At 48.1% G+C, this 26,997-nt stretch overlaps 1 protein-coding gene across 1 annotated transcript in view; it reads right to left on the bottom strand.

Moving 5' to 3' along the window:
• The window catches only part of LRRC75A (leucine rich repeat containing 75A), a 59,561-nt gene that overhangs the window by 26,513 nt on the left and 6,051 nt on the right, over positions 1–26,997 (bottom strand). Inside the window, exon 2 of the mRNA XM_062506940.1 lies at positions 10,627–10,755. Coding sequence (XP_062362924.1) covers positions 10,627–10,755 — 129 coding nt within the window. The remainder of the gene's footprint in view (positions 1–10,626; positions 10,756–26,997) is intronic.

Raw genomic sequence — 26,997 nt, forward strand, 5'->3', positions numbered from 1 at the left:
AATAATTAAAGGTTGTGGCCGTAATTAGCTGCAAAGCAGGGTCAGAACACAGACCCTGAGCAGCACTTCTGGTCTTTCACCACCTTTTTGGAGCAGAAGGTGTTCTGGAGCAGATGGCAGGGGCTCTGTGCCAGGGCAAAATTAATATTTTGTGGAGTCCTGCTTGACAGCAGCATAAAACTCAATGAGGGGGAAAGGCAGCAACTGGTGCAGAATGGGAGTGGGGACAGGGGACAACCAGGCTGTCACCAGAGGGGACCTGCCTGGCCCATCTCCAGAAGGTCCTATTAACCCCTTGGCTTCCATCAAATTAACCCAACACTGAGCATGGCACTTGTTTTAACTTCATGATTTAAACCCCCCCCACCCCAAAAAAAAAAAAAAAAAACAAACAAAACAAACAAACCAAAACAAAAACAACAACAAAAGAACAAAAAAAAAACACCCAAAACAAACAAACAAAAAAACACCCTAACAAAAAAAAAACAAAAAAAAAGGAAAAAAAAAACAAAACAAAACAAAACAAACCTCTGATTCCAGGCAAACTTACCAAAGCTGGGAAGCCCAAAGGAGTGGGGTTTTCAGAGCTGGCTGCAGGGATGGGGTGGGTGGGTGCTCACCTGGGCACAGCCAGGTTCATTCTCCAGCTCTCAGGAGAGGATTTGTTCCTGCTCAGCTCCTACAAATCCCACCACAAACCCATGAGAATCCCACCAGCACTGAGTGCTGGCTCAGGACAACCACAAAACACCAAGGACCCAGCAATTAAACCCTAAATTAGCCAAAAATTAGGAGCTGATGAAGCCGCAGCAGTGGCAGAACACTGAAAAGCAAAATCTGCGGGGACAAAGGGAAGGAATGGAACCCAGTTTTGCACATTTTCCCCCAATCTGCTTTGCAGAAAGGCTAAAGTGCAAAGCCTAAGGCTCGGTGTTGACACAGGAAAATGAAAAGCAATGTACAATAGGGCTTATCAAGAGAGGCAGAAGTAGGAGATGAGCGGGATTGCAGCGGCTCAGGAAGTTGTTCCAAAGGATCCTGGAGTAATATTGCACTTGGACTTCAGAGAAGCAATTAGAGAAAGCAATAAAATCTGAGGTGATAGACGGCCCTGAGGGGAATATGGAAGATAAAGGGAAATTACAAAAAAAAAAAAAAAAAAAAAAAAAAAAAAAGTAAAAAAAAATATATATAAATGTTCCCTGAGAGCTGCTGGAGGGTACCCAGCTCAGTTTCCAGGGAAAAGCAGGAATGGGAGCAGTGTGGGGAATGACAGGGAGCTGTGTGCACTGCGAGCCCATAAAAACCAGCCTGAGGTGTGGGGAGCAGACCTTGGAGCATCCCCACTCCTGAGAAACTGCACTCACTGAGTGCTGCAAACAAAACCATGATGGGAAGGTCACTGGAGCAGCATTTTAATACCAAATCCATCCGTATCCTCCTGACAGAGCTGCCATGAAACAAAGGGAGCAGCTAAAAATCCAGGAGGGATTACTCTGGATTTCCTCATTACTCTGGAAATATCTCAGCGAACAACAGGTTAATTATTGGTGCACAACAGAGAAAAACACCCGAGGTGCTGCTGCTGGGATCAGAGGGCTCAGGGGATGATGGCTCTCTCTTCCTTTCAGGAAAGGGAATGAAATCCTGAATTTCAGTGAGGATCAGTTGGAGCTTTGCTCCATTGCCATGCACTTCACGTCATCCCATTCACTTCTCTCGTTTCACTTCCCACCAGGTTTGTTTTAGCTTTGAAATTTCATTCCTTCTGTTTATTTTCTGTCTCCTTGTTTGCCTTTATTCTCTGATTTTAGGAAATTCAATGGGAATTATTTTGGCAAGTTTTGGTCCTTCTCACTGCACCACATTTCATCTCTGCGTATTTGTTTGTAGGCCCTCCATTTCAAATGTTCTGGGGTTTTTTTTGCTTTTTTTTTTTTTGTTCTGTTTTTTTCAATTTCAATTTCATTTTCAGTCGATCCTGGAATGTTTGTTCCACTCTGCCCTCCGATTTCAAGGTTTCATTTCCTTTCCTGAAAGATGGCACTGCCTTCCCCCTCAACACGCGCAGGGAGGATGAATTCCACTTTTTCCAAGTTTTTCACAGAAAGAATAATAAAATGTTGAAATGCTTTGGCAGGGGATGTGGTGGAGTCACCATCCCTGGATGTGTTTATAAAAAGATTGGATGTGGCACTCGGTGCCATGGCTCAGTTATGGTGTTAGGGCTGGGTTGGACTCAATTTTAAAGGTCTCTTCCAACCTGGAGATTCTGTGAATTCCAGAGGAGAATTGGGATTTCTCAGGGTAAATCCCCCTTGGAAGCACAGGTCTCATTCCAGCAGGCACCACTCACCCTCCTCTGTCCTCCTTCTGCTCCCAGGGTGAAACCAGACGTGGATTATTGGGTTATTTATGTCCCACACTGAGCACATCACATCACACTGAGACTTTCCCAGCCTGGATCAGCTGCACCACACCAGATCCCACGGGAAGCAGAGCCCAGCCCAGCCCCTCAGCACTTCTGGAGTGTCCCTGGGATATTTTTGTCATTCCCTGGGGATTCTCAGCCCTGGGAGCCTGGGGAGGGGTGGCAGGACCCCCTCACATCCAGACCCTGTTGTTCCCTGCAAATGTGAATCCCAGGGAAAGGACACGTCGCTCATTAACCACTGCAGGCACAGCACAACTGGGGATATTCTGAATTTTTTGAAGGGATAAAGAGGTGAGGAAGCAGCAGGGGAGTGCATCCAAGCTCTGCAGGAACAGCTCCGGGATGCAGCGAGGCTGGAGGGACTGAGGTCCCTTCCAAGAGCTCCAAGCAGATGTGAAACCACAGATGCAGACCCAGGAGCTGTGCTGGGGATTTCCTGCGAGGATGGATGGCAAGGGGAAAAAGGAAAGTGGCAGAGGAATCAGGAGGATTTAGCAAATTACTCAACAACTGCAAAACTCTTTGAAGATGGGAAGGGTGGGATAAAGCTCTTACCCAAATTCCCCAAACTGGGAGATAAACACTCGCTGGACTTTGGCCAGGAATCCATCCCAGCCCCTGCCACAGAGGAAGAAAAATCACTGGAAAACCTCCTGGCACCTTCCCTATTTACAAAAACCCAACTCCATTTCCTTTCCTTTTTCCTTTCCTTTCCTTTTTCCTTTCCTCTTTCCTTTCCCCTTTCCTTTCCTTTCCTTTCCTTTCCTTTCCTTTCCTTTCCTTTCCTTTCCTTTCCTTTCCTTTCCTTTCCTTTCCTTTCCTTTCCTTTCCTTTCCTTTCCTTTCCTTTCCTTTCCTTTCCTTTCCTTTCCTTTCACCCATGGGGTGAACCACAGGAGTTCAGAAGACCCACAGTGTCCTGAGACACCCCAAATCTGGGGAAAAGCATCCCTGCCCTGTGGCACAGCCAAACCAAGGGATGCAGAGCTGCCCCAGCAAGGTCACCGTGCTGGGAGCAGCCAAAGCAAACTTGGAGCTCAGCAGCAAAAGGACAAACTCCAAGAAATAACCTGCCAAGGCAGCTGTGATGCTGCAGACAGAACTCTGCAAATTCCAGGATTAGCCCTAGAAACGGGAGTGCTTCCAAGCCCCGGAGGAGTTTTGAGTGCAGAGCCTTTCCCAAATCCAGGCGTTGCTTCTCCCTGCTGTGAAATGCTGAGGGAGCTCTTTATTCCTCATTCAAGGCTGGAGGCAGCAGCAAGGAGAGGGCTGCTGGAAGTCCCAGGGGTTTATCTTCAGTGCTTTCAGCTCGTCCTGCAAAGCCTGAACGTGGTACCCAGCAAAGAAGCTGAAATTTGGGGGATTGTTGGGTTTTTCTTCAAGCCCATGGCACAGGGCAAAGACAGGATTTGGGGCAGAGCCTCTGGACATGGCATCAGCTCCATCCCTTCCCCAGATGCAGCAGAATCAAAATGTACCGTGCCAGCCTTCAGGGGTCAGGGCTGAAACACAACAGGGTTGATTGTAACCCCAAAACTGCTCAGATTGGGTCATAATATTTATTAAAACTTCTCTCAGCCCCCTGGGCAGGTGGTGAGCAGCCTTTTGTGCCTGGCCCAGGTCAGATGTGGCCACAATCAATTCCTCACCCCTCAGGAGAGGTTTATCAACAGAGAGGAAACCCCTCCTTATGAAAGCCCTCGAAGTTTCCTTATTGAACCTGTCATTTCTGCAAACCCACATTTCCAGCAGAACATTTTCCTGCTTGGTATTCCCAGGGCTGGGAGCTGGGCTAGAAAGAGATCTCAAAACCCCCAGCCAAGCACCAGCTCTGCCCTCCAGCCATCCCCCAGGCCAGGTCCCCACCTTGCTGTCCTCAGGTGAATAAATCACCCTCCTGCCAGGGGCAGGGAATCCAGACCTTCCCTCCCTTCCTTTGAGGGAAATGATACTCTGATTAAAACCCAAATGAGCTGAACTCAAATGCCAATTACCAGCAGAAAACATCAATAAAATGTGTTGTTACTGTTTAATGAGGTGGCTGGCTCTTCATCTGTCACTTCCCTTGGGAAGGCTGTGGGTGAAGAGGCCCTGAGGAAAGACTGCAATTTAAACTGGGGAACTCCAGTCTTAACCACAGGTAACTGAAATATCTATTCCAGCTCCTGGTTCCGTTTTTAAATCCTCTTTTGAATCATTTAATCGTTCAACCCATGTGATGATGCCCATCATCCACAGCTGGTGTCAACAAGATCCTCTTGGGGAAGAAAGAGGGGAAGCTGAGCACATCCCTTGCTGCATGATGTGGCACCTGACATTTGGGAGGCACTGCAAAAATCCATCTCCAGGCTGATAAAAATCCACCCTGTGGCATTTCCAGGGCTTTGCAGATGGTTGGGAAAGGTCGTCCTGTTATTGTGGGAGCTGAGCAAAAAGGGAACCTGGCAATTCTGCCAGCTGGCGTTGAGATTTTGGGCTTAAGCAACCCAAAAAGGGATCAGAAAGATGAAAAGTTTGATAAAAGTCACCTTGGCCATGCTGGGCTGGTTAATGGTTGGACATGATGATGTGAAATCTTTTCCAGCCTAAAGGATTTTATGATCAGAGTGTGATTAAGTGGTGACATTTGCAATTTCATACAGAAATGAGGGTGCTGGGAGCACATTCCTCAGGCTGGGAGGGACAAGGATCCAGGGGCTTCCTCGCACCCCACAGGGTGTGCACAAAGGAGGATCAGGCAGAGCTCAGGTCCCATTTCACACAAAACCCAGTAAGCTCCCAGTAGTGGCACCACAGCCCATCCAGACCTTGCCATTATTCCCTTTTAGATTTCATTCTTAAAACCAAGTGCAATTTCCCCCCATTTTGCAGGCACTCAGCTCAGCTTCAGCTCTCACACAAAAGCTTTAGGGAAGGAACACCTCACTTTTTGCACAGCAGAGAGCAGGACATCAAGTCAGCAAAGAACCAGAGCTGCCCTCAGTGGGGTCTGAGCTTTCCAGACTTTTTCCTTCTTCAGGACATCTTCACATATTGCAGATGTCTTAAATACCCTCAAAGGGGGATCTTCACACTTGAAGCAAGACCAGTAAAAACCAAAAAAGTACCCAGAAAGAGCCATTAATACAGAATTGAATTGGATCCTCCTAGCCCCCTCTGCTTTTGTATCATATTTTGGGAGTTTAGAGGGTTTTAGTTCATAGATCAGCTCCTTTTTTGACGTTTCTTTAAACAGAAAACAAATAATACTCAATGTTCTCATAGAACTCTGGAATCTCAGAGCTGTGTGGGATTTTCCCTGCAGAGCAAAAGGGAAAGGTAAAAATCTCACTGGGACACTGAGTGTCCCTCAGTGTGTCACTGCTTCATACCTATAACTTCATCTCATAAGGCTGAAAACCAGGTTTGATGTCAAGAACTTGGAATGGTAATTTGAATTCCAGCTCAAATAACAACACACACGGCAGAGGAGCTGGATTATGGGGATATTTATTGGGATAAAGGCCCTGAGCTGGTGGTCGAGGTGCCCCGATTATCTTCATCCTGCACAGACTGAGGTTATTAATACAGTTTCAGCCACATGGAACTGCACAGAGGGATGGTAAATAAGAAGAAAAATGCTCATTTAAGCTCTGACAGAAAAAACACATTTTAGAAATGCAGGGCATAGAAAACCTCAGTATCATTTGTAATTCAAGTGCTTATCCCACAGGGCTGAAGGAGGGTTAGAAATTGATTATTTCATCCAGGTCACCACATCCACCTTTCCTTTCCATGTTTTCTTATTTTCATGGGAGACAGTTCATGGAATCAAAGCCATCCTGCAAACCTGATCAGTTTAGAGCTCAGGCAGGAAAAGACATGGGAACCAGGGATGTGGCCACACAGAAACTGCTCAGATGACAGGAAAACAGATCTTCCAACCACCCAGGGCAAAATCCATTTTGCTTCCACTCTCCAGCTGCTTAGAAGAGCTTTACAAACTCTTCCTGACCCCATTTATCTTGAATTGCAGTGGGGAAGATGAGGATGATGTTCCCTGCTGCACACAGCCCCCAAATTGAGATATTTGCTCAAATCCACTGCCCTGTGTTTGAACAGCATCACATCTTCCACCAGAGGCCTGGGAGGAGCTGCTGCCCAGGAGGTGCAGACACCACCAGGAGAACAGGCAGGCAAAGCTGGATTTTGGGATGGGGCTTTGCTAAGATGCTCTGCCAGCCTTTCCCTGGCAGAAAGCAGCAGGATGGGGATCATCAAAGCCAAAATCTCACTCTGGGCAGCCTTCAGGGCTTGGAGGAGCTTCCAGCTACATCCCAGGCATTGCAGTGAAACAGCACAAGGGCACAGCCTTGCCCAAGGCTCCACTTTCCCCTTTCCCCCAGGGTTTATCCCAAACCCAACAAATCTTCAAGCTGGAGGGAAGCCTGACTCACTCCCTATCACAGCCATCAGTCATCCACACACGTGGCTTTGGTCTGTGGAAAAAAAGGAATTGCTTTAATTTTCCAATAGTTCAGGGCCAGATATCCCTGCTGGCACGGACAACTGTGAATTTTTCAGGGGGGCCCTTTGCTCCTTACACAAAGTTTGTGTTTTTGGCTCCTTCCCACTGCAAACCCCAGCAGCTGCAGGAGGTTTGGGGCATCCTGGCTGCTCCATCCCATAGCACATGGCTTTGCTGGGGTGTTTTGTCCCTTTTTGCTGGCCATGGGGACAGGCAGACATCACCCTGAGGACACCAGCAGCACTCACTGATTGTTGGCACTGGGGTTTGGGAAGTGGTTTTGGAGCTGAGCCTGCTCTCCAAGGAACCTTTTCCATGAGGACAGAGGCAGGAAGATAAAAGACTGGCCATGGGAGAGAAAACACTTGCTCAGATGTCTTCGTTCTGAAGCAAACACCCCCTTTCCTTGCTGGAAAACTTCCTGCACAATCTGAATTTCCTGAACAGCAAATCTGCCCCTTCTGAGGTCTCAGGAACCCCAAAAGTGACAAGAGCTGCACTCCAGGACCTTGAACTGCATTACACACATCTGTAAATAGGGACGGGACCAAATCCATCCCCTGACTTCCAAATGATCTGGAAAAGAGTTTTTCCTTTTGCACTCCAACCCATGGGCCAGGCAGGGATCTCAGCAGGGAGATGCAATCCAGCTGTGCATCACTGCCTGGACACCCCCACAAAACTCACCCAAACATTTCCACCTCCCACATTCCACCTGCACAGCACTCCAGGCTCCTCCAGCACAAGTTACAGCTTTTGGGTTGGATTTGCTGGCTGGAATCAGCATCCCCTGAACTCCACAGCCATGCTGGGGAGCCCAGGCCAACTTTTTCCTGGCCATACAGACTCAGGCTGTGTTTACCCAGGGCTTAGAGAAATGATTCAACTTCTTTTTTAGCTCTGAGGAGAGACCAAGGGGTCACCTTTAAGCTAAGGGTGGTATAAATAGAAGATAAGTGGAAAAAGCAATGTACAGAGAGTCAGGAAAGCCTTTCCAGGAGAGAGGAGGGAAGCAGGACCTCATAACCCTGAGCAGGGACATGTTTAAAAGAGAAAGTTAACAGGGACCAGGGTCCAGGTCAGCTGCATCCACCTCTGGATGGATAAGGACAAGCTGCCAGCTGCCTCAATATATATATTTATAAATATTTGTGCCACAGGATGCAGAACAAAAGGCAGCACTCCTGGCCCTGAGTGTTCTCCTGCTCACACACATGGTGCCAAGCCTCTGTCAAAGTGAAATAAGGCTGGGGGAAGAGAGGGCTGGAAGCTGGAAAAATAACCCTGGTGACTAAAGCATGCAACTTTCTGGGGACTTATAGAACATCTGTATCTCAGGAAACCACCATGAAACACTGGGATGAAGTTACTTTTCACTCAGCTGCCCCAGAAAAAAAAAAAAAAAAAAAAAAAAAAAGGTTTAGAGCACAGCTGGTGGCACCCAAACCTGAGCAAGGCAAAGCCACCAACGAGGAGCTGCAGCACAGCCCTGCTGCTGCTGGAGTTATCCATCCATCCATCCATCATCCATCCATCCATCATCCATCCATCCATCATCCATCCATCCATCATCATCCATCCATCATCCATCCATCATCCATCCATCCACCCATCCATCCATCATCCATCCATCCATCATCCATCATCATCCATCCATCCATCATCATCCATCCATCCATCATCCATCCATCCATCATCCATCATCCATCCATCCATCATCCATCATCCATCATCCATCCATCCATCATCCATCCATCCATCATCCATCATCCATCCATCCATCATCCATCCATCCATCATCCATCCATCCATCATCCATCCATCCATCATCATCCATCCATCCATCCATCATCCATCCATCATCCATCCATCATCCATCCATCCATCATCCACCCATCCATCCATCATCCATCCATCCATCATCCATCATCATCCATCCATCCATCATCATCCATCCATCCATCATCATCCATCCATCATCCATCCATCCATCATCCATCCATCCATCCATCATCCATCCATCCATCATCATCCATCCATCATCATCCATCCATCCATCATCCATCCATCATCCATCCATCCATCATCCATCCATCCATCATCCATCCATCCATCATCCATCCATCCATCATCCACCCATCCCTGGTCTGCTGCTTTGAGCTATGCAAAGGATGTGGAGAGCACCAAGGACATCCAAAAAGCATCTCCTGCAGACAAAGAGCCTCAGTGCTGCACAGGCTGATTTATTTGGAGATTTGTTGCCATCACAGAATCCCAGAATGGCCAGGTTGGAAGGCCCAAATCTCCTCCTCCAGCAGCACCATCCCACAGCACACGGACAGGATTGTGTCCAGACAGCTCTGGGATATCTCCAGTGAAGGGAGATCCACACCCCCTCTGGACATAAATTCTTCCTCAGTTTCAGGTGGAGCTTTCCTGGGCATCAGTTCCTTCCTGTTCCTCTTGTCCCAGTGCTGGGTCCCTGCATGCAGGGACAGCCAGGACGAGGTCCCCTCTTGGCATCTCCTCTCCAGGCTGAACAGCCCCAGCTCCCTCAGCCTTTCTTTGTCAGAGATGCTCCAGCACCTTCATCCTCTTTGCCCACCTGCTCTGTCCCTGCTCCAGGAGCTCTGCTTGTCCTGAGGAGCCCAGAACTGGACACAGCTGTCCAGATGTGCCTCACAGGGCTGAGCATAGGAATGAGGACTTGGCATCCCCCTGCTTACCCTGGCACTGCCTCCTCCACAGCGTTGGTGCCAAAGGAAACCCGCAGGGGGACAAGGGAAAGCAGGATCTCCAGGAGGGCTTTTTTATAGGGAATACAGGGCTCTCCTCAGCCATGGCTCACCCTCAGGAGGAGAAAGCAGCTCAGTCACAGTGCTCTGGAAAAGGGCAACCTCAGCAGGGGAACGGGGCCTCTCCGCCTGGAAACGCGCCCGGCACTAGAGGGGCTTTCTCCACTTCCCCAGCTCACGGGGGAGGAGGAAGGAAAGGATCTTGTTCTCCACAGGAAAAGGGATCCATGGACATCCTTGCACAGCACAGGGGTGCGGCTCCATCTTGAGCTCACGCTCTAGGACATGGGACAGCCATCCTTGGTCTCTGAGTTGGAGATTCCTGTCCCTGGTGTTCCCTGCAGCCACTCCACCCTTCCCAACACCTTTTACTGAGTGCAGAGAGTTTTATGAAACCCTCCAGAGTCTGACTCACACCACAGCTCAGGCAGACACAGCCCGAGCAGCACCTTTGTGCCTTTGCCTCACAGCATGAAAGGAATCTGTACATGCTTCAAAAAAAAAAAAAAAAAAAGCAATTTCCCTCCTTTTTAAACACTGGTGGAGGTTATAACTGAGTAAAACATCCACAAGAAGCAGCAGTGAATGACTCCATCCCTTCAGACAGTCTCACAGGAAATTAAAGACCTGTTATTAGCAGCAAATACAAGTGATGCCTGCAGGTCCATCCATCCATGGATGATCCCTTGCCAGGAAGAGCTTAAAAACACCACACACAAATCAAAAGGAGCACCAATATTAGCCAAGAATCACTTGTTCAGCTGGAAGACCTCTTGGTCCAGACCCACCCAAAACTGAGAGGATTTTCCCCTGGCACTCAGGGACAAGCTCCACATTCCCAGTTTCCCAAGCCAGCACAGCCCCAGAGTGTGGGGATACTGTGGCACCTACTGGTTTGGGGCAGTGGATGTATCTTGCCAGGCTGATGATCAGGTCGTGGGTGATGGGATCCACCAGGTTTCGGAAGCTGGCGTAACGATAGAGGACATCATCCAGAGAGGTGGACTCCATCCCTAAATCCTGCAGGAAACAGGGCAAAGGAGCAAGATTAGGTGGGATGGAAAAGCCAGTGGTTCTTAAAGGCTGGTGGAGGAGCCAAGGAGGAAATGATGCCCAGCAGCTGCCACTAAAAACGTTGTTGGTTTTTGGTTTTGGTGACAAAGAGAAGGAAGGGACACCCTGTGTCACCTTGAGGGGAGCTGCACTCCTGGCCTTCACCTGCCCTGCAAAGAGGCTTTGGGGCTGCAGGATCAGCATCCTAAACCTGCTGAGCTAAGGGCACCCTTCAACAGGAGAAAATCCAAGATGACCCCGGAGAACATCACACAGAACTGCGACTGGAGAATAAATGCAGCGCTGGGTGAGTTCTGCACACAGGGAGGGAAGAACCAGCCTGGAAGTGCAGCAGTGGGAACAGAAGGATGGAGTGGAGTGAGGGAAGAGCAAAATGCTTCCAGTCCTGGGAAGGAGTGGAAGTTCTGCCAGTGGAGACTGGACAAGGCGGTGTCAGGAGAGGTTCAGATGGAGCTGATCCTGCCCCAGGATGGGCCAGACCTCCTGAGCTCCCCTCCAAGGCTGCTTTGTAATTCTTAGACAGAATAATTTGAGGAATTTTGGCACTCACTGTATGAAATACATCAGTGCAGAAGGATGAGGAGGGCAAGGGCTGTACACAGTGTATACTCCTTTTACCTCAAATATATCTGTGTATATAATACCCAAATACTCTTTTTATTCCTTTTGGAACTTTTCTTACTTCCCATGGAGCTGGTGGCACTTGGCACAAAGAATTTCCTCTTGGCAAACACAGGCCAATAACACCTTGGCACCGTGCAATAAATTAAAACTTGTCCTGAGCTCAGCCCCAAAAAACCCCACGGGAAGACACATTGCTTGTAGGTGCGGATGCTCTGTGATTTCAGACAGGTTGAAAACAAACATCTGCGCTTAAAAAAAAACAAAAAAAAAACCCAAAAAAACAAAACCAAAAAAAACCAAATCCACTGGGCCTTCAGACACAGCAGCCCGAGGGATCTCACATTACAGCAATTAAAGCTCAGGCCACAAACGAGGTGACAAGTGTTTATCCCACTGCTTTCCTTGGTATTTTTAGGATCAGCCCCGCAGCACTGCCTGAGTTAACACCAACTCCTTGACTGCAAACAGGTTATTTAGCACAAAAAGAGCTCAGGCAGTTATAAAAGACACACCTGTGAGGCTGCTGTGCCCTGGAAACACCAAAAGAGCCTCAGAACAACAAATCCAAGTGGTCACAAAACCCAACCCAGCATGTGCCTGTTGGGATCAAACGTGCCCAGTCGGGGAAAATCAAGCGGCCAAAGTGATTTCTGGTCTGTCTCACGGCTTTTGCCGAGTTGTACTAAAAAATAAAAAATAAAAATCTCAACATGGAGAGAGCTTGGGATCCTTTACAAGAAGAGGAAGAAATAAGAATTGTGCAGGGAGGTACTCAAAGGAAACCTCCCACTCTTCCAGGGAGAGAAGCACCCAACAGTGGATGTCACCTTCCCAGTTTGGCAAAGCTCAGCATCAGGACTGAGCAAACACGAGATAAAAACTGGGTCTGGTCCACGATCTGTGGCAAACACCAGGCACTACCAGAGGGCCAAGCTGGTGACTCGGGATCCTCTCCCAAGGGACCTCTCAGGATCAAACCAAACTCGGCATCTTGCCCCTTCAAGCATCTCAAAACTCTTCATCATTTTCTCCTCAGCTAAAATTAAAGCGTCCGGCTCATAAATCAGAGAATTTCTCCTCCTCTCTCCTGGGAGAACTTTACATTTTTCTCATGGAGCGTCCCCCCCTCCCTCCTGGTACACACATTTTTTTATGCACAGATGTCTTTCTCAGCTGCTCCCCAAACCTCTCTGCCACACCAGCATTGTCTCTTTTCCACCACACTCAGTATTTTCAAACCTCTCAAGGCTGAAACTTATTCGAGGCCAAGTGATGAGCTCATCTGCAATTTAATAACTTAACACCAGTTCATGCTGTCAGCAGCAAATCACCCATCACTGGCTCTGCAGAAAACGCCCAGCATCTGGCTCCAGTCACTTTTTTTCAGCAGGTTCCCTTTTCCCAGGGGATTTTACCTGGATGGTAAATGCAGATTTCAAATAATAAGGGTTTAAAGTGATGGGATTCATGAGCCAGGCGTGGCTTCCTCAGGGGTGTTCAGGAGTGGATCCAAACCCCTGAACTCTGCTTTGTCCACATGTGACAGGAAAATGGGAATATCTCTACAGGTAGTGACAGGAAAAATGGGAATTTTCAAACAGAAATCACCCATGACTTCCCTGTAGTTTATCCCATTTGTTTCCAGTTTTAGGACACTGGAAGACAATCATCCATCTTTATCCACTGGAAGGAAAACTTCCTGCCACCAACCAGCTGAGCCTCCACAGGAGGAATCTTCTGCAAATTTGGCAGTGTAAAATTATTTGGGTTTTAAAAAAAAACCAAAAACCAAAAACAAAATGCACAAAAAAACCCCCCAACCACCTATCCCACTTTGTGGGATGAATTTGAAATTTATATCCAAAAATGCAGCAGAAAAAAATGTAACGTGTTCCTCCAGCAGCCTGCAATAGAAATTCCCCAGCCAGAACCATGAAAGGTATTAAAAAAACCCCAATTATTTTTGAAAAGAAAACCCCAAGCCCAGTGAGAGACTCGTGGATGCTGTGCCCAAAGTGTTGTTTGCAGCAAAAACCACAAAAAGCTCTTTTCCCCCAAAACTCAGAGCTCACCCTCCACTCTCCAGGCCAACATCACCCCAGCAAAATATCTAGGAGCTGCACCCCCTTTCCCTTATATCAAGTAAAACAAGTTTTTATTCCTTTCTGCTGTCAAAAAACTGCAGCTCCAAGCTTTGGGAGCTCCAAGTTGTATTTCCACAAGTCCCAGCATCCCCCAAGGCACACAGAGCCATAACCAACCACAGCCAAGCCCGTTTTTGCTTATTAAACCATTTATCAGTGCAAATTGAATTGTAATTAGAGGGAAATGCAGCAGGTCCCTGAGAGGAGTCATTGAGAAAGCAGCTTCTGCTGTTGTTGTTTTCACTAACACGGAGTTATTGCTGCCCAAATGAGGCTCCTGTGCAGAAAACCTCATCACAGCTGCTCACAAATATCCCAAGAGCTGCTGGTTTTGGCTAGCACCTCTTCCAAAACTCCTTTATCTCCACTAAATTCAGGATAGCATCCTGAATTTCCAAGCAGGGAGGTTGGTGTTGTAAACAAGGGTGGGGCACGAAGGAGGGAAGGATTAATTCAGTGTTCCAGCCATCATCTGCTCCAAGTTATAGGGGAAAAATGGTTCCAGCAGGTGGGATTGGTGTGGGGAGGAAGGTGAACTCAGACAGGGGTGGGATGTGACTCAAACCCACGTTTTTCTGGATATTGGACACGTCCTGCTGCTCAACCTGTGTCTTGTGAGGAAAATCCAACCACGTCCTCCTACTCTTCCCCAAAAAAGATTAAGGCAGGAATCAAATTCTGGTTGAAAGAAAAGCACCCCAAAGGTAACGATGTCACGACATGTTTTGGGACAAACCAAAGCCCTCAGCCACACAGAGATGATCAAATTTGCACTTTTGAGGAGGGCAGGCAGAATTTGGGAGCTCAGCTGCAAGTGGAGTAAAACCAGAGTTTAAAAATGTTGGATATTCTCTGTTTTACACAGCTAATTTTGGTTTGGGAGCCACAAATGGCTCATTCAAGCCCTGAGCAAGGGTGCAGTGAGAGAAGGGAGTTGATGCTTCGGGGAAGAAGAAAACATTTCCCTGCCAGAGTGACTCAAATAATAAATGGTGGCAGCTTGAACCCCCTCCAGGAGGCTGGAATTGGAGGAACTTGGAGAGAAGGATTAATGGACAGAGATGTGATGCTGCCAGCCAGATAATAAATAAACAACTGAGGAGATTTGCAGAAAAATGCTCTTTGATTTCATACTGCCAGGGAAAGGCAATGATTCCAACTGGAATTTGGCCAGATCACAGTTAAGATTTCTTCAGGAGAGTGCCTGTGGATGGTTCATGAGGATGGCCTCAGCTCTCCTGATTCACAGAGCCACTGGGATCCCAGGAAATGCCTGGGAATGCTCTATGGGTGAGGTGACTCCAGGATTTGCTTTGAACAACCCCAGCAATTCCAATCCACCACTGCCTTTAACCCAACCCTTTGCCTTGAGCTCACCAAATATTGTCCACTCATCCCTCCTAAAGCAGCAGGAGCTGCTCACATCCTGGTTTTCCATCCAAACCTGGGGCTGGGGCTCCAGCACCAAGCCAGGATCCTGCAGCAGATGGCTCCTGGTGGGACTTGTCCCTTATCCCTGCTGCTCCCAGACAGCTGGGTGCCAGCCCAGGCTGCCTGCAGGCTCAGCCCAGAGGCACCAGAGTCCCTTTAGAACCCTCCCAAGGGGAGTGATGCCACAAAGTTTTCCTCCTGCAAAGGGAAGAGGCAGAAAAAGCTGCAGGTCTAAGGAGGATTTGAGAAAAGCACAGCTGAGGGGTCATTCTCCCACCCCCCCTCGGCTCCTGGGAGCCAGCTCCACCCAGAGTCCCTGACATTCCCTGGCTAAAAACCAAATAAAAAGGTTCATGCATCAGCCTTCCATGACATCCACCCTGTTAACTCCAGTCTGCCTGCTGGGCCTCCCCTTCACAGCTCTGCAGTGAAGCATTAGGTGAAAATATAACCAAATTAATCAAATCTACCGCTTCCATCCTCGTGTGTCTGCCCAAAGAACTTATTGGAGCATCCCAGGTGCTGCCTGAAGTAGCCAAACCACAGGTCAGGAGCAGAACTCAAATTTATCATCCCTTTTGCCCTGTAGCTCTCAGGGCTGCAGAGGGAACTCCTGCCCCAGCACGGGACTGATTCCCAGGATCTGCCCCAGCCTTGACCACATTGTGCTGCCGGCTCCCAACTGAAATAAAATAAAACCAAAATAAAGTAAAATAAAATTTAAAAATTTACTAATTTTCACTTGCTTCTAGATCTCTGCTGGAAAATGGACTTGGAGGATAGGCTGCCTATTATGTGCTGCCAGGGAAGGAGCCAGAGGTGCCACCTGAGCTGGGTGTGCTGTCAGCTCAGATGAGGATGGTGATTCATCCTGCTCCGAGAGGGCTGCGCTGACTCAGGCCCTGGATGAGCTTGTCTCTCCCAGTTACCTGCCAAGAAAAGCCCCTCTAATTAGCTGATCCTAGACACTCAGTGTTGAGGCAACTGGAGCAGGAAAATCCCACTGGTGCTGCTCTCACCTTTGTTTTCCAGCACAGCAAGCACGGAGCTCTGCGTGGTTTTCCTGCCCACTCTCCCGGCCAAAAGCAGCCCCATCTGTTTTGCAGCTGATCACCCATCCACATTAGTTAGATTTTTATGATTTGCTTCAAGACCCCATGGTGCTTGTTTTTTTTTTTTTTTTGGAGGTAACCCGAGGCTCAGACAACTCTTGTCCTTGGAAGGTGACAGGAGATGCCTGATGGCCACTGAAGATTTTTATTTGTGCGTGCAGCTCTCGTACCCTGCCCTCGCAAGCAGTAAATCCACAAACAACTCTAAAATCAGTATTTACAGGAACAAAGGGGAAAAGCAGAACTGGGATCCTCGCAGGAAAGGGGAAGAGAATCACCAGTAGAGGATGGCACTGTCAGATGGGGAGGAATCACTCGCCCTCATCGTTTCCACTGCCTGTGAGAGACCGCCCTGGTGTCTGGGCTTGCAGCAAGTGAACAGCTCCTGGTACAAGAGCAGCATTCCAATCACACCATTCCCTGCTGGGAAGCACCGAGCAGGCTCCCCACACCCACTCCAGCTGGTGGGAGTTGTTGGATCAACATTGAGCCAACAAGCCCTTGGTGCAGTCTGCTCCTCTCCCCCACCTGCACGTCCACGAGCCAGACACCCCGGCTCTGCACATCCCTGCAAACATCTCTGCTGGGAAAAAAGAGCCCAAAAACCCTCACGCAGACAGCCCAGCCTCAGTAATGAACCAAACAGGCAAGGCCGGTGCTGCCTGTCCCTCCTGCCACCCCTGTGTCCTTCCCTGGGTGACTCTGTGTGTCACCACTGTCCTTAAACCGAGGGAAAGGGGCACGGCTCTCACGGGTAATGAAGGTCCTGCAAGTTCAGGGGAATTGGAAGAGGAAAGGAACAGATCCCAGCAAGGGCAGGAGCAGGATTTGGCTGTGGAAAGCCCTGCATGGCAGAACAGATGCTCTGCAGCTGGGCCAGATGTTCCCCAGCTGCTGTCAGGGAACCTGCCTGGGACAGGACCCCAATCCTCCTGGAGCTCAGGTTTGGCTGATGGGGTGGAGGATGCAGGAGAGCTCAGCCTGACCTGGCCCTGCTCTGATGGAGCAAATGGGACACTGGGAGTCCTCACCTCTCACTCCTCCCTGCTCTGATCCAGCCACCTTCTCCAAATTACCCTACACTTAACACTGCGTGAGCTGCCAGACTCTGTCAATAATTCTAAACCAGGCTCTGCTTAGGAAGGAATCAGGATTTATTGTTGTGGCCCAGCAGCTGTCACCATGAGAGGCTTCAGGAGGAGCCAGTGTGAGTCTCCTGATGGACAAGGGGGGAAAAGCCCTCGCTGAGCCCATCCTGATCTGCTGCTCCCAGCACAGCCGAGCACAGAAGGAATTGCAAATCTCACTTGAAACAACATATTTACTTTTTTTATCCACTCCAGAACTGTTGCTTTTGATGCCCCCCCCTTGCCCTCCTCATCCTGCAGAGCAGTTGCAATGCAACTATGGAAAAAGAACATTAACAATTTCGGTGGATTGATCAATTCAGCCAAAAAATTCCTAGGGTGGAGGTGGGGATTGCTCACAGCCCTGCCCAGCCCTGGGAAACACTCCCACACCATCCCCCAGAACCTGCAGCACCAATAATGATGTTCCTGTCTCACCTGGAAGCCTCCTGGGCCCAGCAGAAATCAATCCACTCCTGCACACACAATGAGAGGCTGCAACCCAAGAACTGCTGGCTAAAAGCTGCTTCCAGTTCCAAGCCCTGAGCTGATTATTATTACATTAGCCATGGAGGGATGCATTGTTAATGCTCAATGGATGCTAAACTCTGCTTCAAAAGGATGGAATTTCGGGCTGGGAGACTGTAGGAATGTTTTGGCATCCTTTAATAGGTGCTGGAATAAAACCTCAGATATTTCTGATACAGAAAATAAGCATCAGTGATTCCTCACCAGAGCTCTCTCCCAGAGTTATTCAAGGGAAGTAATTGAAGGCATCTTTGAGAGACACAAATATTCAATTAACTCTCCAAACTGGCTGCTGTGGAATAATGTGAGCATGACAAAAAGATAATTTAAGTGAACAAATTGCAGCTGACTCCCATAAAATCATGCCAAGTCTTTATTTATTTTTTTTTGGTTATTTACACCAGTGCAGGAGCACAGGGAAAAAAATGTGTTTGGATCAATAGCAATACCTGCATATACCAAAATCCAGGTATATCCTTGTTTGGTTTTTTTGGTTTTTTTACCAGCAAGGAGAGGGGAATTACTCAGCACAAGAATCTGGCTGAGCATCACTGCAGGAATTAGGAGATTTTGCAAGGTAAAGATTTAGATGGAACAAAATACAGAGAGATCTTAGCTCAAAGCAAAAGAGGAGGAAGTAGGGTTGAACTAAACATTGAAGTAAAAGCTCCCTGACCCTTTTTTGCATTAAAATTGATCCTCAGAAAGAGTCTATTCCATGAAACCACTTAGTGCCTTCCCAACTGTTGAAAGGGAATTCCAGCAAAGAAGGGAAAACCAACCCAATCCCACAGCACCAAACTCATTTTCTGAATTAAGACAAAGCAACAGGAGTGGAATAAAAATAAAGGTTTCCCCAAGGAAGCCAGCATCACCCAAGTAATTAATATGGACAAGATGAATTCCAATTCTTTCATTTGCAAATCCAGCATCCCCAGTTAATCACGAGCATGGACAAAGTCCATTAATAAAGCAGATTCCTGTAATGAGATTCAAAGTAATGACAAATCAATACATTAAAAAAAAAGAACAACAACAAAAAAACTTGTGTGGTTAAATAATCTACACTTTGCATAATAACATCAGTGCTGTGATTCTGGGTGGTTATGTAGAGGCAAATTCCAGAGCAATCCCAGCAAGAAAATGAGACTGAGGTGGGCAAATCAAACTGCTCAGGGCTGTGGGGTGAAATCCATGAGCCAAGGGAAAAATCTTCCTCCCACTCCATGAAACCTCTCCTGAGCAGCCCCACAAAGAGCTGGGAGTTCCCCAAGCAGCTTTTCAAAGAGTGAGGGGAGATGATTTCCCTTAAAATCTTTTCTCACCCCCTCTGGTCTCACCCTGGGTGCCTCCTCTCCACTTCTGGAATTCAGCAGCCCTTGGCAGGAGCTTCCCTGTGCCAGCTCAGGTGGATTTACTGATCCCAACTCATCCTGCCCCACCAAACCTCTGCCTTTTTTATCACCTTTGGTGCCTCACAGCTGCCTGCAGAGTCTCCTCCTGAACAAAAGGAGAAACTGAGTCAAAGTCAAACCCATCCCTGCCCTCAACATCCCCTTTTGCAAACACCTTCAGCTGGGAGGCCACAGCTCTGCTCTCCTCCTTCTCCTCTTGGGATATCTCTCCTCTCAGGCTTGCCAAGTCAGAAAACCACTTAAATACCTGATTAAATACAAGCACATGTTTAAATCCCTCTGCAGCCAAAGCAGTTGGATTAGCAGAGCTCTTCATACAGGTTTCTTGTTAAGCAAATCTTCTTTCCTCCACCCAGTTCCCTTCACAGGGAAGGACTGGGACAGTCCTGGGACACCCCACAGTGAGATTCAGCTCGAGTGAGCACTGAAAGAACCATTTTTCACAAAATCAGGGAATGAGATCCCAGAGGACACAGGCTGGGCTGACGGAGAGTGCTCTGCCCTCCAGAGCCAGCAAACATTTCCAGTAAGTGCCATTAAAATCCTCCTCTTTATTTCACCACACACCAGGCTCCAGAAAGGCCAGAGGGTGGTGGCTGCTGGTGCTGAGCCCCAGAGATGGGACAGATTAACCCAAAAGTGGCCTGAGAGCCTCTGTGCTTGGCTGAGAAGGGAAATCCACCCCAGGTTTCACTGGGGGTGCTGAACAGATACAGGTATAAAACATCTTTTCTAGATACAGGTATAAAACATCTTTTCTGCTGTGCCCTGTCAGTATGGTCTGGGTCCTCTGTGAGGGAAAGGGGTGGTCCCTGCACCCCCAAACCCACAGGACCCCCATGCCAGGCAAGGAGAAGCAGGAACATCCCTCCTTCTGGGACAGGCAGTGTCACATCCTGTTTCCAGCAATAAAAAGTATCAACCCCCCCTCCCCAAACCCGAATATTTCTGCTTTGTTTGACAGTCAGACCATTCAGTTGCTGCTGTTGATGTTCCATTTCCCAGCAGAGATGCCAGAGGAGCTCGGGAGGATGAGACACAAAGCACATCTTGGCTCAGGGAGCTCCTGCCAGGGAAGTGGAGCCTGGGATGGGTCTGTGGCCCCAGGGATGAGACAGAGCCATGAGCTGGGTGATGAAAACCATGCCTGGAGCTCACTTTGCAGGAGAGGATCCATGGCAAAGCTGCTGCTCCTGCTGCTGAGTCACAGCTGCTGTGCAGAGTTCAGTGCAGGCTTTTCCTTCTCGAAGCTCCCTGGATGAGGAGATTCCTTCCACCCAACCCTGACTGTCAGGGTGAGGACCAAAAGACACCCAAGAGCAAGGCAGGGAGCAGCTCCAGAGCAGGAATATCAGCAAGGCATCCATGTTTCCATGCCCTGGGATATTCCCTTAATTCCCTACAAGGTGACACCACCCCAGGAATTGTCCCCAGAGAGAAGCAGAGGCCTGGAAAGCCTTGGGTAACAGAGCACCCTGCTAATCCCACCCTGCTAATCCCTCCTGCTTCCCCACCAGAGGCTGAGCCTTCCTGGGAACAGCCAGCTGGATCCCATGGAACGCTGTGGCCACAGGATGAGTCTGTGCCTTGCAGCTCCTACTCCCAGTTCTGGCACTGAGAGCCCAGACTGGACATTGATTTTCCAACTCCAAAATAGCCAGAGCTGGTCTTTCTTACACCAGCAGCTCCTCTTGTTAACAGCAGAGGAAGAAGAACCCCAAAAACTTTCAGGACACAGCACCAACTCCTTAATCTCCTTTCCCAGATACAACCACGGAGCTGAATAATCCCTGAAACCTGATGAGGATGATGAGCTGAGCAAGAGGAAAGCCAGGATGAGCTCATTGTGCTGAGCCTCCCCTTCCCTGCTCTGGTCCCACGGAGACATCCACAACCCTGGGCTGGAATTCCTCTAAGCCACAAGCAGCTGATTTCAATATCATTAAAACATGACTAATACAGACTCTGAGCTGGTTTTAAAGTGGAGGAGCTGCTGGTGTGTGGTGAAAAAGACACCTCCAGCCTCGCATGCGAGATGTGGCTGAGCCATGGGGTGGCATTTAGCACATAGTGACACCAAACCTGCCTCGGGGCCTTCTTCCTGCGCCAAGAAATGCCAGAAATCCCTGCCTGGAAGAAAGATTCCCTTTTGCAAGGTGTGAAATGGGAAGAAAATACATTGGTTTTCTCTGTAAGACCCACAGGCTCATCCAAAATCACCACTGACAAGTAAATAGGTTGGAAAAACCTCCCTCTGAGAGCCAGGCTGACTCAACCTGTGGTATCTTTTCCCTTTTTGCTTTATCTTCCCTGATGTGCCTGCTCAGGAAGAGATAAGGAGCAGCTGGGAGCCCTGCCACTTCTGTGCACTTCATTCCTGTTCTTGGGAATTCCCTTCTTCCCTTCCCCTTTGCTAGAGAGATGCTCAGCCCTTCTGCTCCTCCATTCCCTCTGAAAAATGAGGAGTAGAGAAGCTTTTCCTTGGTAAAGAATCCTGGAATTATTTAGGGTGGAAAACTCAAGTCTGACCACTAAGCCATGTCCCCATATCCACACATCCCAGAAACCCCTCCAGGGATGGGGATTCCAGCATTTCTCTGCTGGGACAACCAGCATCCTGCTGGCTCTGGGATGGGTCAGACAGAGCTGGAACATCAGGAGGAGCTTGGTCAGAGCTGGGTCCCAGCAGGATTTTGCACAATGTCATTCCCATCCTCCTGCAGTCAATGGAATGATCTCAGCCTGTGGGAATGGCACTGTATTCCTGCCTTTGGGAATACTCCGGGCTCCTGTAGTTTTGCCCTCCTCCAAAGGGAGGGCACACAAGCAAACATGAGTTCTTGTGGAAAATAAAGTTGATTTATGCAATGCAGCAACACTAAAAGGTCTTTTTTTAAAAAAAAAAAAAAATATTTCAGGAGAGGAGTGTGGCTGATTTATTTTCTTTTAGGAGAGGAGTTTGGCTGATTTATTTTCTTTGTGTTGGTGGAGAACAGCAGCTGATGGGAGAGAGATGAAAGCACCCCAAGCAGAGATTCCTCACCACGTTTCAGGGAGTTCATCTCATCTGACAACTGCTTTACATCTAAAAAAGGATGGAGAAGTTTATCAGGGCACTGATAAACTGATAAACTTGCACTGGTGCAAATCTGACCCTGTCACCTGCACCGTGCCAGATTCTCCATCCTCCTCCTCTGGACAGCAACAGGATGGGAAGGAAAGCAGAGGGAAAACCAAGCTGTGCATGCAGAGCTCAGGGAAAGCACCAAAGCTGTTCCTGGTTCACAGTTCAGCCTTCCCACGGAATGACCAGCGCCGTGGACTGGAAATCAGCTTTGGGACATTCTTCTCCTGCTAAGAAATGCCAGGAATTCCTGCCTGGAAGTGGTACAGTTCCAGCAGCCGGTCCCCACGTGGGAGCAGGGCTGGGCTGTGATGGATGCTGCTCACCCATGGCCCCTGTTCTTTACAAAGCACCCAGGGCCTTTACAGGGATGCATCCTACACATCCTAAAATCCAGCAAAACCTGCAGTTCTGGCAGCTCTTGGGGCTGTTGGCACCTTTGTTTTAAAGCAGCAAGGCAAGAGAGAAGAGTGCCATGGAAAGGACTGGATTTTTTTTTATACTGAAAAGGGAGACGTTAGAGACCAGAAATGCACATTTCCCCTTCCCTAATCACAGATCTGTGCAAAGGCTGGTTTGGGTTGGAAGGGACCTTAAATCTCATCCCATTCCCACTGCTCTGCCATGGGCAGGGACACCTTCCATACACCAGGGTGCTCCAACCTGGCCTTGGACACTTGCAGGGATGGGGCAGCCACAGCTTCTCTGGAAAACCTGTGCCAGGGCCTCCCCACACCCTCACAGGGTACAATTCCTTCCCAATATCCCATCTAAATCTCCCCTCTGACAGCCTGAAGCCCTGGCAGCCTCTTTGCATCACCCACACTGGTGACACTCTGTGTTTTTGGGGTACCTGGTGATGAGTTCCACCTCTAATCCAAAGAGAGGATGAAAAACAGAGTCCCAAACTCAGCAGGAACAGCTCCACACCCCAGGGTCCTGCTGAATTTCCTGAATTTCCCTCCAAAGGCAGCACACACAGCCCAGATCACTCTGTGATCCCACTGAACATCCTGGGAATGGCACACACACAATCCAACGTGGATTTTGGCTGCTAGAGGCAGCCCGAGGAAGGGAACTGCTCAGAGGAGGCTTTCCTCTTGAAACACCCACAGAAAAATGGAGAAGGGAATGGATGAGACCATCAGCCACGGGTAAATTATCCTTATTTTTTTGCAGGGTGGCACAAAAGTTTCCATTTCCCACCCTGAGACTCAATCAGGGCTGTGCTTTACACCACAGGGAACTGGGAACCTCAGCCCTGACTTACACCAGCATAGAAAAGTCACTTTTGGGGATTAAAGGAAGAAATTAAACCTTCCCCATGTTTTACACCATGCTTGTTTGTTTTTATTTGCAGCATCAGATTTTTAACCATCGGGTAGAGCAGGGCTGGGATTTGGTATTTGATATTTGAAGAAGGTTGGGAGGTAAAATCTTCCTTGAAAGCTTTCACAGCAAGTTCCCTGTCTGGAACCAGGGAGTTTGGATGCTCCTTTGAGGATCCACCTTGCCATGTGCCTCCAAACTGGAAGTGGGATCCACCAAGCTGGCTCAGTCTCTCCAGAGAAACCCAAAAGTAAAGGATTTGGACTCATCGAAATCACCAGGAAATGCCCAAACTTGCTAAGGAAGAATTAATGATTGGGTTGCCTCAGGATTCAATTCAGTGCCATTAAAATTCAGTTGATGCTGCTCTATAAAATAGCTTTAAACATTAAATACATTTACTTTAAACCACCCAGATTTCAAACCAGCAATTTAAGGTGACACCAACCTCTGGTCAGGCTTTAATTTTCAAATTGAAAAATTTATTTAATTTTAAACAGCTCCTGTTAGCCCAGGTAGGCAGGACATGGCTGCCAGTGATTTTAGGGAAGTCAAAGATAAAAAAAAAAAAAACAAAACAGAAAAGAGTGAAGTGCAAACACAGCTCCAGGGAGAGTTTGGTTTTCTCACAAGGACAAAGAAAACATCTTAATTTCAGTTAATTCAAATGTCTGACTCAACGACCTTAATAGTCTTTTCCAACTTAAATTATTCTAATTCACTTAGTCCCTTTCAACATTTAATTTCAGCAAGTCAATGAAAAAATCAGGAGTGCAAAGCAGAAATGCACTTTTTCCAATCTGCAAGTAAAACTTCAACCTGGGACACCAAGATCTGTAATTATGGTGACCAGAAATGGAAATAATGATGCACAATTAATACTCCATTTAAAGAATCAACTAGTTTTAAATGCAAAATCTGTTTCCAGACATTTACTTTGTCTGCTTTCTTACCCAGCAACTTTTGAGTTTATTAACTGATCAAAAACCATTAAAAAACACTTTTCTGCTCTTTGAACTTGCTTTCATTTCCCTGTACCTCGAGTCAGAAATACAAAGGGTTCAATCAGCCAACCCTGTAAACCCCAAATTCACCATTTCCCACCAGAATAAAAACACACAAAATTCCTCACCCAGCCACACAGCTGCCTAAATAAATGTCCCCAGACACACCAGACTCCTTCCTTAGAAAAGGAAGTATCCAATTACACCAAGCAGAAGCAGCTTTTTACAACCAAACAGGAAAACATCCTCTTTCTAATAGAATCATCCCCCAGAAAAATCCTAACTACAAAAAAAAAAAAAAAAAAAAAAGCTGTTTAGATTAAGATTTAATCAAATTCTGCATGATTTTGGCTGGGTGTACATCATTCACACTCTCATCCCAAACTGCTTCTCTGCAAGCCCAGGAAACTCACAGAGAAATTTGGGAGCAAGATTTCCCCCATATCTTTTCTGGAGAGAGTAGAGCTGTATCCAGAGTGATGGATAAATGGAAATAAATGGAGGGATTTGGGATGAACCAAGGTTTTGGGGCTGTTTGAGTCCTGTTTCTGCAGAGATTTGGGCTTCACTGCCCTGATTTTGGGGAGCTCAGGCTGGACCAGGAGCTGGGGTTTGTTCAATACCAACCAAACCTGGGTTAGAGGCTGCAGCAGCTTCGATTCATCCCTGTGCAGAGACCTGGGGTTCTTTTACTGAGATCCAACCCCCCCCCCCAGCCCTGCATTCCACTGGAGGTGGGGATGCCCCAGACCCCAAAGCACTCCCAGCAGGAGCTGTGTGCTCCGTGGGAGCAGCTCTGCAGGCAGGCTGGGAACAGGGACAGAGGTGTCCCAGGAAAAGCCCTCAGCACATCCCAAAACAACCATTTCCCACCACGCTCTGCTCTCCTTTGCTTTCCCCTGCTGGGATTTCACTGCTGTGCCAACATCCCGGCCTTGGGGAGCCTGGGGCTGAAGGAACAGCCCAGGCAGGAATTATCTGCTGCCAGCCCCGGAGTGGGCTCAGTTTGAGCATCCCCTGGGACAGGGCAAGAGGCAGCTCTGGGAATTTCCCAGCCATGGGGCTGGGGCTCCCAAGCACAGCCTGGCTCAAAGCCCTGTGTTCTTCCAGCAGGCAAATCCAGGGAATCTCTGCACAAAGAGAGGTGAAGGCACAGGAACCATCCAAGGAGGTTTTAGTATTTAGTATTTCGTTTTCCAGGCTCATTCTTGGAGTTGGAGGGAGGGACAGACAGAGCTCGCTCACCTGGGTGTGTTTTGCAAGCTAGAGGGTAAAAAACAGAGCTGCATCTCCCACAGAGCTGCAGGTCCTGTGCCTAACACCCATTTCCTCACTTTCTGTGGCTAAACACAAAGCAAAGAGCTGAAAAGCCCAGCACAGGAGTCCCCATCCTCCCAAAACCCCACACCCTCCTGCTCCAGGCTGGCTGGTCCTTTAATTAACCAACCCTCATCTCAACACAACTGCTGTTAGAACTGGAATTAATATTGCAGCTAGGCAGTCCCTTGCTGAAATCTCCTCCAAATGCAATTCCTGGTCACTCAGGGGAATGGGCAGCACCGGTGGGAGCAGGAACTGGACTGGAAAACTGCTCAGAAACCAATCCCACAGGCCAAGGGGACATTCAGGGACTGAAATCAGCAGCCAGCAGCAGCATCCAGGGCTGGGGAGGAGCAGACCTGGAGGAAAACCTCCATGGGCCAACAAGGATTTTGGAAAAAGCAGAAACTCCTCGTAAAGAAATTCCCCCACCAATATCAAACCCGAGTCCTGCTCTGCAAAGCTGCACAGCCAGGGCTGTGGGAAGATTATTGAGATATAAAGAGGCCCTGAGGAATGAGATATCCACTGAGATACCCAAAGGCATGAGGAAAAGGCAGCTCCCTCCCCTGGGCTCTGCTGTGTGTCCAGGCTCTCTCCAGAGCTCAAAGGAAACGCCTCTGCCTTTGAAAGACACAGAGTCTGAAAGATAAAGAGTCTTGAAAAGATCTGAGGATGCTGGAGAGCTCCAAGCAGCTCCTGCTCTCCAAGCAGCAAGGTCAGAGCCAGGAGTAATTGGAGCTAAAACCTTCAGCCTGGAGAGGAATGGGAAGGACAATTTGCTTTTACTTTTAGAGGCAAGATTAAATTTACCATGCAGTGATCTTTTCTCCAAAATTTGAAAGAGAAGGAGGCTGAGGCACACACGCAGAAAGAGAAATGGAATCAGCCATTAAATCATATTAGGCACATGGCCAGGACCTGAAGATGTTGGATACTAAAAAAATATTCCACATCACTTGTAGGAGAATGAAATTAATATTAATATATAAACATCTTTTATTTATATATATTTATATATGAATATATA

This window comes from Cinclus cinclus, chromosome 22 (genome assembly GCF_963662255.1).
Source record: "Cinclus cinclus chromosome 22, bCinCin1.1, whole genome shotgun sequence".
Taxonomy (NCBI): domain Eukaryota; kingdom Metazoa; phylum Chordata; class Aves; order Passeriformes; family Cinclidae; genus Cinclus; species Cinclus cinclus.